The sequence below is a fragment of the Vipera berus genome (assembly GCF_964194415.1).
Source record: "Vipera berus genome assembly, chromosome: 5".
Classification (NCBI taxonomy): Eukaryota; Metazoa; Chordata; class Lepidosauria; order Squamata; family Viperidae; genus Vipera; species Vipera berus.
Window position 1 is genome coordinate 6,670,974 of NC_138207.1, and position 13,271 is coordinate 6,684,244.

The 13,271-nt window shown below is 44.9% G+C and overlaps 1 protein-coding gene across 1 annotated transcript in view; it reads right to left on the bottom strand.

The window, feature by feature from the left end:
• The window catches only part of LOC308668903 (cytochrome P450 2J6-like), a gene marked incomplete at both ends in the record, with an annotated part of 30,285 nt that extends 17,489 nt beyond the window's left edge, over positions 1 to 12,796 (bottom strand). The window contains 3 exons of the mRNA XM_081329170.1: positions 2,134 to 2,268; positions 3,704 to 3,773; positions 12,626 to 12,796. Coding sequence (XP_081185296.1) covers positions 2,134 to 2,268; positions 3,704 to 3,773; positions 12,626 to 12,796 — 376 coding nt within the window. The remainder of the gene's footprint in view (positions 1 to 2,133; positions 2,269 to 3,703; positions 3,774 to 12,625) is intronic.
• Positions 12,797 to 13,271: the final 475 nt, after the last annotated feature.

Below are 13,271 nucleotides of genomic sequence, written 5' to 3' on the forward strand. Positions count from 1 at the left end.
GGCTTGTTCGAAAAGGTAGGTTTTGAGATTGCGCCGGAAGGAGCGGAGGTCAGGCGCCATCCGGAGCTCAACTGGAAGATGGTTCCATAAATCCGGCGTGCCCACAGAGAACGCCCTCCCACTGGGGGCCACCAGTCGGCATTCTTTGACCGGTGGCACCCTGAGGAGGCCCTCTCTGTGGGAGCGTACTGGGCGGAGGGAAGTTGACGCCGGCCGCAGGTGCTCCCCAAGGTATTCCGGACCCATGCCATGTAGGGCTTTGTAGGTCATTACCAACACCTTGAATCTCACCCAGAAGACAACTGGAAGCCAATGCAGCTCACGGAGCAGAGGTGTAACATGGGAGTGTCGGGAAACTCCCAACACAACTCTCGCGGCTGCATTCTGTACCAGTGGTCTTCAAGGGTAGCCCCATGTAGAGAGCGTTGCAGTAGTCCAGACGAGAGGTCACGAGCGCGTGAGTGACCGTACGTAAGGCATCCCGGTCTAGATAGGGCCGCAACTGGCGCACCAGGCGAACCTGCGCTAAGGCCCCCCTAGTCACAGCTACTATATGGTCTTCTAGAGAAAGTTGTGAATCTAGGAGGACTCCCAAGTTGCGAGCCCTATCTACGGGGGGTAATAACTCACCCCCCATAGAGAGAGATGGGATATCCTGAATATCCCGAGATGCTGGTACGCACAGCCACTCGGTCTTGTCTGGGTTGAGTCAAAGCCTGTTCCTCCCCATCCAGACACAAACCGCCTCCAGGCAGCGGGACATCACGTTGAGGGCATCACTGGGGTGGTTTGGGGTGGAAATGAAAAGCTGGGTATCATCAGCATATTGACGATACCCAACTCCAAAACCACAAATGATCTCACCCAGCGGTTTCATGTAGATGTTGAACAGGAGAGGCGAGAGGACCGACCCCTGAGGGACTCCACAAGCAAGAGGCCTCACGGTTGACCTCTGCCCCCCTGCCAACACCGACTGTGAACGTCCCAGGAGATAGGAGGAGAACCACTGAAGAACCGTGCCTCCCACTCCCAATCCCCTGAGACGCCACAGCAAGATACCATGGTCGATGGTATCGAAAGCCGCTGAGAGGTCTAATAGGACTAGGACAGAGGAATATCCCCTGTCCCGAGCCCTCCAGAGATCATTCACCAGAGCAACCAATGCCGTCTCCGTGCTGTACCCGGGCCTGAAGCCGGATTGGTACGGGTCTAGATAATCCGCTTCATCCAGAACCAGAGGGAGCTGATGCGCCACCACACTCTCAACAACCTTAGCAAGAAAGCGAAGGTTGGAGACCGGACGAAAGTTATTTAACACAGCTGGGTCCAAGGCAGGCTTCTTGAGGAGAGGTCTCACCACCGCCTCCTTCAAGGCAGCGGGGAAACTACCCTCACTCAAAGAGGCAGATATAACCGCCTGGAACCAGCCTTGTGTCCCCTCCCGGGCTGCATAAGCCAGCCAGGAAGGGCACGGGTCCAATAAACATGTGGTGGAGCTCAGCCTCCCCATAATCCTGTCCACTTCCTCCGGAGTCACAGGATCAAACTCCTCCCAGATAACATTGACAAGACCGCCCGTGTCCTGATTTATATACATAAATATACCAACTGCCGGTTGAGCTCCGGACGGCACCGGACCTTCGCTCCTTCCGGCATGGGTTAAAGACCCATTTATTCGAACAAGCTGGCCTGGCCTGATGGGGGAACGTTAGGGTTTTAATGGGTTTTATATTCTGATTGTTTTAATTGGGCAATTATTTAATCCTTTTTTTTAACTTTTGTATTTCTATTTATATGCCCTGTTCACCTCCCTGAGTCCTCCGGGAGAAGGGCGGTATAAAAATTTAATAAATAATTATATATATATATATATATATATATATATATATATATATATATATATATATGCATACACATATAAATATATACATATATACACATATACATATAAATATATACATATATACACACATATATATAAGTATATATGTGTATATGTGTGTATATATATGTGTATATATTACATATATATGTGTGTGTGTGTCTGTCTGTGTGTGTGTGTGTGTGTATTAGAATATAACCAAAAAGGTGCCAAATTGTATATAGCTGATGTAATCTCCTAGTGCTACATACCATTTACACGGGCAAAAGTCTCCACCAGCCGAGGGCCTTCCTCTTCAACCTGACTCTCCACTGTTTTCTTTTCTTTCTCGCCCTTCAACAAAATTAGCTGCCCAATTTCTCTTTGCTGCTTCCAGATATCTCCACCTGTGAGATTTAAAAACCCCGAATTTGATGCTCAAAACTCAAAGACAAGCCTGGTTAACAAAAACAAAGATTGATTGAAAAAATTGCAAATAAAAAAAAGAAGCGGTTGCAACCGCAGCCCTTCCCAAATGGATTGGGTTCCAGGAGTGCAAAAAAGCCATTTTCAAGCTATACATTTTATAGTCTTTCACGACACACGCCACGCCTAAGAAGCCCTCCCAACTCCCCTTTATTCTCTTAAGTCATTCCTTTAAGTTGTTTTACACTTTCAAAGGGTCATCCTGACAATTTCCGTTCATCCACCATTATCTTGTTTACTTGTAATTTTCACCTTGGGCCGATGTTTCTCTCTTACTGATAGTGATTTCTGCCCAAGGCGTAAGTTCCTGTCTCCTGGGGAGCTTTTAGCAAGTCATAATACATTGTTTTTACTGATTACCATTTGTGAGTCACTTTGCAGGAGCAGGAAACAGATAGTCTCACACCTTGGTGTTACATTTTATACAATTTATAAAAGAATAACCTTTATTTATTTCCCTTTCTACCTAAAAAAAATACTGGATTAAGAAGTACAAGAAGTAAAGCAACGACTGAGAGCAAAATAAATAAATCATAAAAAAAAATAATGCAATATATTCTCTCAAACCTCCCCCCCCACCCGCCAAAAAAACCCCGGTAGTTCATATCCAGGGCAAAAGAGTCTGTCCGTTACATTTTCTCCCAAATTTTCTGTCTTACATTCGTGTGTTTTTTTCCCCTTTGTATTTTGCATGAGCAAAACAAATGAGCAATGTGAGCCCCATCTCCACTATGCAGTGGAGCTATACAGCCTCATACTCCAAGGAAAAGAGATAGAAATATAGACTGTCCGAAAAATAAGAATTTTCATTCTAGAACTCAGTGGTAGAGTCCCTAGTACAGATTGGCTGCCAACACACAAACTGCATCCAATATGCCTCCTTGACCAAGGGAGAAGTCATCTATTTGAAGCGCCTAAAAGTTACAAATAGAAAGAACTGATGTCTGTGGGAAGGTCTAATTCAGGGGTCTTCAAACTTGGCCCTTTTATGACTTGTGGACTTCAACTCCCAGAATTCCTCAGCATGCCTGGCTGAGGAATTCTGGGATTTGAAGTCCACAAGTCATAAAAGGGCCAAGTTTGAAGACCCCTGGTCTAATTCATCTATTTATTTGTATCCCATAGAAGTTAATCCTATATTCAGTTAACTCATTCTGTTGGCGCTAGATCAGTCTTTCTTAGCCTTGGCCACTGGAAAATGGGTGGACTTCAACTCCTAGAATTTCCCAGGCAGCATCATTCTGGCTGTGGAATTCTGGGAGTTGAAGTCCACACATCTTCCAGATCGGAAACACTGAACTAATGTTTCCAAAGAGAGGTCTAGCACAAATACTTCCATATTTTATAAACACTTACCATTGTCATTGGATATGCTACTGTAAGGAGTCATAGAGGTCTCAGAGGTGTCATTTTGTTCTTTCAATTGCTGTTTGGATCAAGATAAAATAAGTGTTATTCTTGGGTGGGCTGGGTGGTGGTGTTTCCAAGTGAAAATTAAATTTTCAGCTTCTGTTGGGAAACTTTCAATCCTGCTCACCTCTCTTCATGGCAAAAAAAAATGTTTGAAAGTAATAAGAATGTTCTTTCCTACTTTTAGTTTTACAGAACAAATCAACAAGATTGCAGGATGTAACAGAATAACAGAGTTGGAAGGGACCTTGGAGGTCATCTAGTCCAACCCTCTGCTCAGGCAGGAAACCCTGTATCATTTCAGACAAATGGTTGTCCAGTCTCTTCTTAAAAACTTCCAGTGTTGGAGCATTCACAGCTTCTGGAGGCAGGTTGTTCCACTGATTAATTTTTCTAACTGTCAGGAAATTCCTCCTTAGTTCTAGGTTGCTTCTCTCCATGATGAGTTTCCATCCATTGCTTCTTGTCCTGCCTCCAGATGCTTTGGAGAATAGGTTTGTGGCAACACCTTAGATATTAGAACACTGCTATCGTGTCGCCCCCTAGTCCTCCTTTTCATTAAACTAGACAAACTCAGTTCTTGCGGCCGTTCTTCATATGTTTTAGCCTCCAGTCCCTTAATCACCTTTGTTGCTCTTCTCTTCTCTCTTTCTAGAACCTCGACAATGCAAGAAAGGATTTCCCACGTTCATTCCATATAGCAAACTTAGCAAGTTAATTTACTTAGTTGACTCTTTTTCAGTCTACCTACAAATATCCTCTAAGTGCCAAATATTTTAATTACTGTGACGGGTTCTTGAACGCAGTTTCAAAAACATACATAATCAATTTTCCTTCTCCTAACAGTTTGTTCATACCCGTTTCACTGATAAGAATACAAAGGCACCTCATGACCTATTGGCCACAAGGGGGCAATAGAGTTGTAGATAGTATTAAGGATTTATTTTGTGTTCCCTCTTAGACCAGGGGTAGAGAACCTTGGCTCTTTTATGGCTTGTGGACTTCAACTCCCAGAATTCCTGAGTCAGCATGGCTGGTTCAGGAATTCTGGGTATTGAAGTCCATAAGTGATAAAAGAGCCAAGGTTCCCTACCCCTGCTCTTAGACAAATTGCAGCTGGAGAGATAAACAAAGTTAATTTTATGCCTTTGTTCCCTGGAATCCATCCACACTTTTACTCTGCTGTAGGCATGATATAGGTAGCTAGGTGCGAGGGTTTGCCTGTCTCTGTACCAGTATTTCACCATCTCAGCAGATTTAAGATGTGTGGACTTCAACTCCCAGAATTCTTCAGCCAGCCGTTGTTGGCTAGGGAATCCTGGGAGCTGAAGTCCACAGATTTGCATAAACCTTCAGAAAATCATTGATTGTTGCTCAGATGATTCTCACAAATGTTCACGTGCATAAACTGGACGTTTCCAGTTCCATCGTTCGGGTTTATGTAACTCTTAGATGGTGAAAAGGAGAAGGACCAAGATGGAGTATGAAAGAGTCACAGGCTTCTCTCCAAGGAGCCAGGGATCCACACCTTCAACCCTATGATAGCCCTTAGAGTATGTAAAAATTGCACTCCAATCTCCTTTTAATATCCCCTTGTTTAAGCTACACAGTCCCAACAGCATTGATCATAGGAAGCTATCATCTAGTGCAGGGGTGGGGAACCTTGGCTCTTTTATGACTTGTGGACTTCCAGAATTGGCTGGCTCAGGAATTCTGGGAGTTGAAGTCCACAAGTCACAGAAGGGCCAAGGTTCCCAACCTCTGATCTAGTGCAACAGAAGCATTAACAAGCTTGAATCCCATTACAAAATATGGCATACAATTTTTCTGTCTTCCGACCACCTGCCTTTATTCCTCAACAAGACAAACTCTTGGAACAGCTCAAGATTGAGTTCCTATTCACAGCAGCATAACATGGCATGGGTCCGGATTACCTACGGCAGCACCTGCGGCCGGCGTCAACTTCCCTCCGTCCAGTGCGCTCCCACAGAGAGGGCCTCCTCAGGGTGCCTCCGATCAGGGAATGTCGACTGGTGGCCCCCAGAGGGAGGGCGTTCTCTGTGGGTGCGCCAGACCTGTGGAACTGCTTGCCGGTTGAGCTCCGGATGGCCCCCGACCTTCGCACCTTCCGGCGAGATCTAAAAACCTATTTATTTGAGCAAGCCGGCCTGGTCTGATGGGTTTGGGGGTGGGTTTTAATATGGTTCTAACTATTTTATATATTGGGCATAATTATTTAATTGCTTTTAACTTTTGTATTTTGTATTTTAATATTTATTGCCCTGTACACCGCCCTGAGTCCTTCGGGAGAAGGGCGGTATAAAAATTTAATTAAATAAATAAAATAAATAAATTTTAGCCAACAGTAAGATTTAGCATCCCCTGACTTTGGAAGGAACCAAATTAAAGTATTCCCAATACCAATAAAAAAAGAATATTTGTAGCTCAGGGTTGAAATGAAGGGTCCTTGGTGCTCTTTGAGTTGTGTTTTTTTTTCAGACATTTCATTATTCAAACTAGGTAACATCATCCATCCCACCACCACTGATGATGTTACCTAGTTTGGGTAATGAAATGTCTGCAAGAAAATAACTAAACTCAGAAAGCACGAAGGGCCCCTCAGTATTCCCAATATCAGTGAATTCTTAGATCAGGGGTCTTCAAACTTGGCCCTTTTATGACTTGTGGACTTCAAGTCCCAGAATTCCTCAGCCAGGCACACTGACTGAGGAATTCTGGGAGTTGAAGTCCACAAGTCACAAAAGGGCCAGGTTTGAAGACCCTGTCTTAGATAAAGAAAGAAAAGGATAGGGATTTTTTTTCTCTGTTTGGCTGTGTTCCAGTTTCTATAAAAAAAAATTGTGTGCAGGTAGTCCTCAACTTATGATCACAAGTGGGGCCAGAATTACCATTGCTTAAGAGCGATGGTTGTTGAATGAGTTGTGTCTGATTTTATAATCTTTTTATATTTTTGGCCCAGATTAAGCAAATCACTGAAGTTGTTAAGCAAATCATGCCGTCATTAAGTGAATCTGCCTTCCCCCATTGACTTTGCCTGTTGGAAGCTGGCTGGGAAAGATCGCCAAGGGTGATCAGATGATGCAAACCTGGTAAATACACACCGGTTGCCAAAAGTCCAAATTTTGATTTGGGGGCTGTCGGAATGCTGCAAGGATGTTAAGGGTGAGAACCGGTCATAAGTCACTTTTACGGTGCCGTTGTAACTTTGAATGGTTGCTAAACAAATGGTTGTAAGTCGAGGATTATGTGCACTTGTTCACAAGGCAAAGGTTAACCAATTCAACCGAAGGCGTATTTCTCCATTTGCAAAATATACCGAACTTGCTTACTTTAAAATTTGGTTTGTTTTTTTGCATCCTGTATGTCAAACCCACTGAGGTCATCAATTGTTCAATAGCCCGTGCAAACCCAGAAAACGACTTTTAATAATCTGGTTAAGGATTGTTGTAGGGATACAGTTTTGGGGATGAAAGGAGACATGATTTGATTTAATATTATGATGCATTATCTAGGGCAGGGGTAGGCAACCTTGGCTCTTTTATGACTCATGGACTTCAACTCCCAGATTTCCTGAGCCAGAATAGCTGGCTCAGGAATTCTGGGAGTTGAAGTCCATGAGTCCTAAAAGAGCCAAGTTTGCCTACCCCTGATCTAGGGCATATTGCATAATGAGATGTTGTAAGCAGAAAAAAGATAAAAAAAATCTGGGTAGGCTGTTGTGTTATTTGTTCTATCCACTAAGGCTGACATAATAGCTGCATCAGTGATTGTAAGGCAATTTTGGAAAAACTACTCTGATAATCAGAACGTTCTGTTTTAGCAACAGCTTGAGAAATGCTAGGGCAGCCATATTTGGCCAGAGATAAATTTAACATAAACTTACCATAAAGGGCCATAAGGGGCCACGTGGGCTGGATATTATAAGGAGCAGATGAAACCATTTTTTTCCCCTAAGAATTTGAAGTCACTCCCCCGAAATGATGGCTTTTGGACAAAAGAGTACTCATCATCAAATAGCAATAAGTTGTCTTTAGATGCAATGGCTTCTGTGCTCTTATCTTAAGCTATATGACAATTTTTCCTAATGATTTGTATTATTATTAATTTGATTCATTACATTTGTATCTTACTGCAGTCAGAATTTATTTATTTAGACAATTTAATTGACTCTTGATGAGTTTGCAGGTTAGGAGATCCCTTCTTACAATACACTTCAAAGTGTTTTAGGCTGGGTATGTTTTCTCTTTGATCAGTTTTGTGTTAGTCTACAGTCTCTTCAGATAGTAAAATATAAGCCATGATCGTTCCTGAACTCATGTTCTATCAGGAAATAACTGAGTTGGATCCTTCTTGATGTATATAAAATATTTGTCCAAAAAAACCCCTCTGCTTCCCAGACTTTGTCCTGTTTCAAATGTCTTTCAATAAAAAAAAACCTTCTCTATCCCAGATGACATAAAATGTTTTCATTTAACACCTAATAACATCTGAGCCAAAAAAACATCTGGAGGACAAAGAGAGTTTTATGTATCTCTTGGCTGCCATCTGGTGGGAATCTGAAGTATCCCACATTGAAATGAGCTAACACTACAATGTCAGAGTAGATTAGGGGCGAGGAGACCCAGACTCAAATTTCGATTCTACCTTGAAACTCAAAGGGTAACCCTGGTTGTGTCCATCTTTTGCAACTCTGCCTCTGTTATAGTGTTGGTGTGAAAATAGGGCTGTGCTTGTCCAAGACAAGCATAGCAGTTAAAAACCCTAATGGCTGTATAAATATTAAAGGTAAAGGTAAAGGTTCCCCCGCACATGCATGCTAGTCGTTTCCAACTCTAGGGGCCGGTGCTCATCTCCGTTTCAAAGCCGAAGAGCCAGCGCTTGTCCGAGGATGTCTCCGTGGACATGTGGCCGGCATGACTAGACGCCAAAGGCACACGAAACGCTGTTACCTTCCCATCGTAGTGGTCCCTATTTTTCTACTTGCATGTTTACGTGCTTTCGAACTGCTAGGTTGGCAGAAGCTGGGACAAGTAACAGGCGCTCACTGTGTTACGCGGCACTCGGGATTCGACCCGCCAAACTGCCGACCTTCTGATCGACAAGCTCAATGTCCTAACCCACTGAGCCACTGCGTCCCTGTATAAATATTACAAACGTGCAATACGAGTTGTCCTCATTTTGCAACCACAATTGGGTTTGGCAGCTCTGTAATTAAGTAATTGCTAAGTGGGAAATCACATGATCATGACTGTGTTTTGCTTTTCCTCCCTCCCTCACCCTTTAGAATGCTTACCCCCACGCTGGGATAATTAGCAAGAAGAGAAACACATTGCCTTTAAATTCATTGGAAAAGGAGAGTTTATAAGAAGATAAGCAGGCACACAAAGGAGAAAACACATCGAGAAGAATGTGGAGTCACTGGCAGCCTCAGAAGCACTAGGCCAGGGGTAGACAACCTGGGCTCTTTTATGACTGGTGGACTTCAACTCCCAGAATTCCTGAGTCAGCCATGCTGAGGGAAAAGGGAGAGGTTTCCAGGCTGAGCCAGGCTGGCTGAGGAATTCTGGGAGCTGGAGTCCATGAGTCATAAAAGAGCCAAGGTTGCCTACCCCTGCACTAGGCAAACAGTTGGTTTATTCCTCATTGTGCGCCTGCTTACTCTCTTATACAGATAGTCCTGTTCTAATATCGAGTCATTCAGCGAGCATTCAGAGTTAAGGTGGCACTGACGAACTGGCACTTATGACAGATCCTCATACATTCCAGCCACTGCAGCACCCCTATGGTCACACGATCATGATCCAGGTGCTTGGCAGATGGCTCACACAATTTCAGTGTCATGAGAGCATGTGATCAGCTTTTGCAACTTTTCCTGCCTGCTTCCAACAAGCAACGTCAATGGAGAAGCTAGCAGGGATGACTGCAAGTCTGTAAGAGATGACCAGGCTGAGCCCAAGGGAGGAGTCAAGCGCATCATAAGTCACCAGTCCCTGCACCTTGGCAAGAGGCCAAAGTCCATCTTACCTTGAATGCCTCTCTTATCTCCCACTCATTTCCCTTAACAGCCAGTTGGTCAGATTCATGTAGAGAGTTTAAGCTCGCAATAAATCTTTATACTCATTTGAACTGCCTGAATCTCATGATTTCCCCAGTGCTTGACAAAGTCACTCCCACCAGTTTTTCTCCGGAGGAGCCTTGCTACAGAGTACATGTTCCCAGGGATCTCATACCCAGTAGCACACTTACACCACCTCACCTTTTCCCCTGCCCCTGTGCATTTGCTGCAGTATCTCCTTCTGCCCCATCTCACTCCATAGGACTCATGTGCCCTCTGGCCTGCTTGGGATTCACCTGGGATTACAATCTCCTGCTGGCTTCCTCATTGACTTTGCTTAGGGGAAGCCATCAGGAAGTCCTAGGTTATGGTCATGTGACATTCTCACTTAATGAGCCATGCTCTTTGCTTAACAAAAGTGATGGGATCATGAGAGATCCTCACGTAATGGCCCAATGATCTTTGCTTAAAAATAGCAATGGGGACTGTCAGGATTGCTGTCTCTAAGCTATGCGGTCACATGGCATCATGCTTCACAACTCCATCATTTAGCAATGGCAGTTCTCAGTAGGAAGAAGTTAATTTATGTCAGATCCATATCTTCTCCAACACCATCCTCTCTGCCTCTAAAATAGAATAGAATAGAATAGAATAGAATAGAATAGAATAGAATAGAATAGAATAGAATAGAATAGAATAGAATAGAATAGAATAGAATAGAATAGAATAGAATAGAATAGAATAGAATAGAATAGAATAGAATAGAATAGAATAGAATAGAATAGAATAGAATAGAATAATCTTTATTCCCATTGTGTAACTCAATACAAAATTAAATTAATAATAGAGAACCAGGATCAGAGTATCTGCTCAAAGATTCCCATTGACAATACCAAATTTAGACTTGGTGAGTTCCTAAGCCAGTGATGGCAAACCTTTTAGAGACTGAGTGCCCCAAAACAACCACCCACCCCACCCACCTGCAGGACCACCCACCGCCTCCACAGCCAACTGCAGCAGATCGCCCAGGTGGCCCAGCAGTGCCATGGCGGCCACGCCATCTGCCTGTACCCCACAGCATCATCTGCATGTGACGGGGCATGAGGGCGGAGTCTTGTCCCTGCTGCCTGGCTGCAATGTCCTTGGCTGCGCTGCTCCATGCGGGCCACACCTGGGGGTGAATCTCCTCTGGGGGGCTGCTGGTGAGGAGGGAGCCGTGGGGAGAGGTGGGGCTGGAGCGATGGCACGCGTACCCGCAGAGAGGGCTCTGAGTACCCCCACTGGCATGCGGGCCATAGGTTCACCACCACTGTCCTAAGCTCTGAGAAGCTGTAGTGCAGGCATGTCAAACTGCTGGCCCGCAGACTAGATACGTCATGCTGAAACCGCACCCACCCTATTGCCAGCAATGAGGGAAAAGTCCCGATACGTCACGCTACGTCACATGACATCGTGAGTTTGGCATGCATGTCGTAGAGGCTCTATTTGCCAGGTGCTAACAGAGAATAAAACAGGGTAAGAATGGACCTTGACAAGAATGCCATCAAGATGGAGAAAAACCCTCCTTAAACAGAAGGTGTGGTGTATATGGATATTGTAATCAAGGAGGGTCAAATGAGTGATACAGGAGGCCTTCATTTCTGAAGACTTCCATATATATAAAATTAGAATAAAGCTGTAACAGATCTGAATATTAGAGAGAGACCCCTCTAAGAGGCTCTAAACCAGACATGTCAAACACAAGGCCCGGGGGCCGGATCCGGCCCGCAAAGTGGTTTCATGCGGCCCGCAAAGCCATCCTGGAAACAGTGAGGGAACGGCCCCTGCTGCCTTGGCCCTGGCCCAGAGACCCTCCTTCTGCCAGAGACCCTCAGATCTGTCCCACTCCTGCCCAGGCCCCCATAGGCACCCTTGATGTGAACAATGTAGAGCTGGCCACACCCACCCAGTAGGCCATACGCACTCTAGCCACACCCACCCAGTAGGCCACGCCCACCCTGGCCATACCCACCCGGCCCCCTGAGGGCAACCGCAGTACTGATGCGGCCCTCAATAAATATGAGTTTGACACCCCTGCTTTAAGGTATCTCACACCTGGGCTGAAAACACAGTGAAGTCAATATCACAGGGACCCTGCAGAAAAAGGCACAATTTAAGCCTGGTTTCTTTTCACAGAGACTGGGGAACAGTATATACCAGACATGTCAAACACAAGGCCCGGGGGCCAAATCCAGCCCACGAAGTGGTTTCATGCGGCCCGCAAAGCCATCCTAGAAACAGTGAGGGAATGGGCCCCCACTGCCTTGGCCCTGGCCCAGAGACCCTCCTTCTGCCAGAGACCCTCAGATCTGTCCCACTCCTGCCCAGGCCCCCATAGGCACCCTTCATGCGAACAATGTAGAGCTGGCCACGCCCACCCAGTAGGCCACGCCCACCCTGGCCACACCCACCCAGCCCCCTGAGGGCAACCGCAATGCTGATGCAGCCCTCAATGAAATTGAGTTTGACACCCCTGATGTAAACTGTAGCTTGTTTAGCCTACACCTACATCTGTCTTTGCCAGTACAACTGAAAGAACAATTCTGACATCAGGTCTGATGGCATCCTTGCCCGTCTCTTTTTCTTCTTGAAGACTGAGCTCCAAGAAGTTTGTAACAATGTGCCCAAGGATGGCCCAGATCATTTGAACCAACATTACCTTTCCATGAAAAATGATTCACGCTTATCTCCCCAAATCCTTTAACTCACCAAACTTAACAGATTTAATTTAGCAGTTAATTCAGAAAGGTTACCTTCGACAGAGTCTCTTGGTAAAGCCTGATGCCAGCTTGCCATAAGCTTCCGGTGGCAGGCAACGGAAGCCATCCCAAAGGATAATGACCACGAAACCAGAATTGCCGTAGGAGGTAGAGCATCAAAAGGCTCAGAAGAATGGCGACTGACAAGAGTTCTGTTACAAACATTCTCCTTTTTCCTCTTTTTCTTTGTCAGGACTTGCCAAGTTACATGTAGATGTGCTGAAGCTTCTCTCCGGCCTCGCAAACTTTTCCAGTTCTTTCAGTCAGCCCACGACTCCCTTTTAAATGAAAGTATGAAATCACTTACATCATTAGACTAATAAGCAAGCCTGCAAGGTCAGCTGCCGGGTATTAGAACCATTAAGGTTCAAACAATTTGATCTTTACCGCACCATCCACGTGCACCTAATCATGTGTGGTTAATTCAAGCATGCATTGCTCATATAATTGACAGAGCTGGAAGGCAGGTCTAATATTGAAGGCAAGCAAAATTCGCAGGTCCAGTTTGGCCTACGTGATCTAAAATATTTACTTAGCGGATAGTCATGGGTTGCATTTGCACAACACACATTTAACAAGATAACTGATCTAGACCGTTTTCTGGGTTTGTAGATTCTTGTATGCATGTATAAGGGTGCCT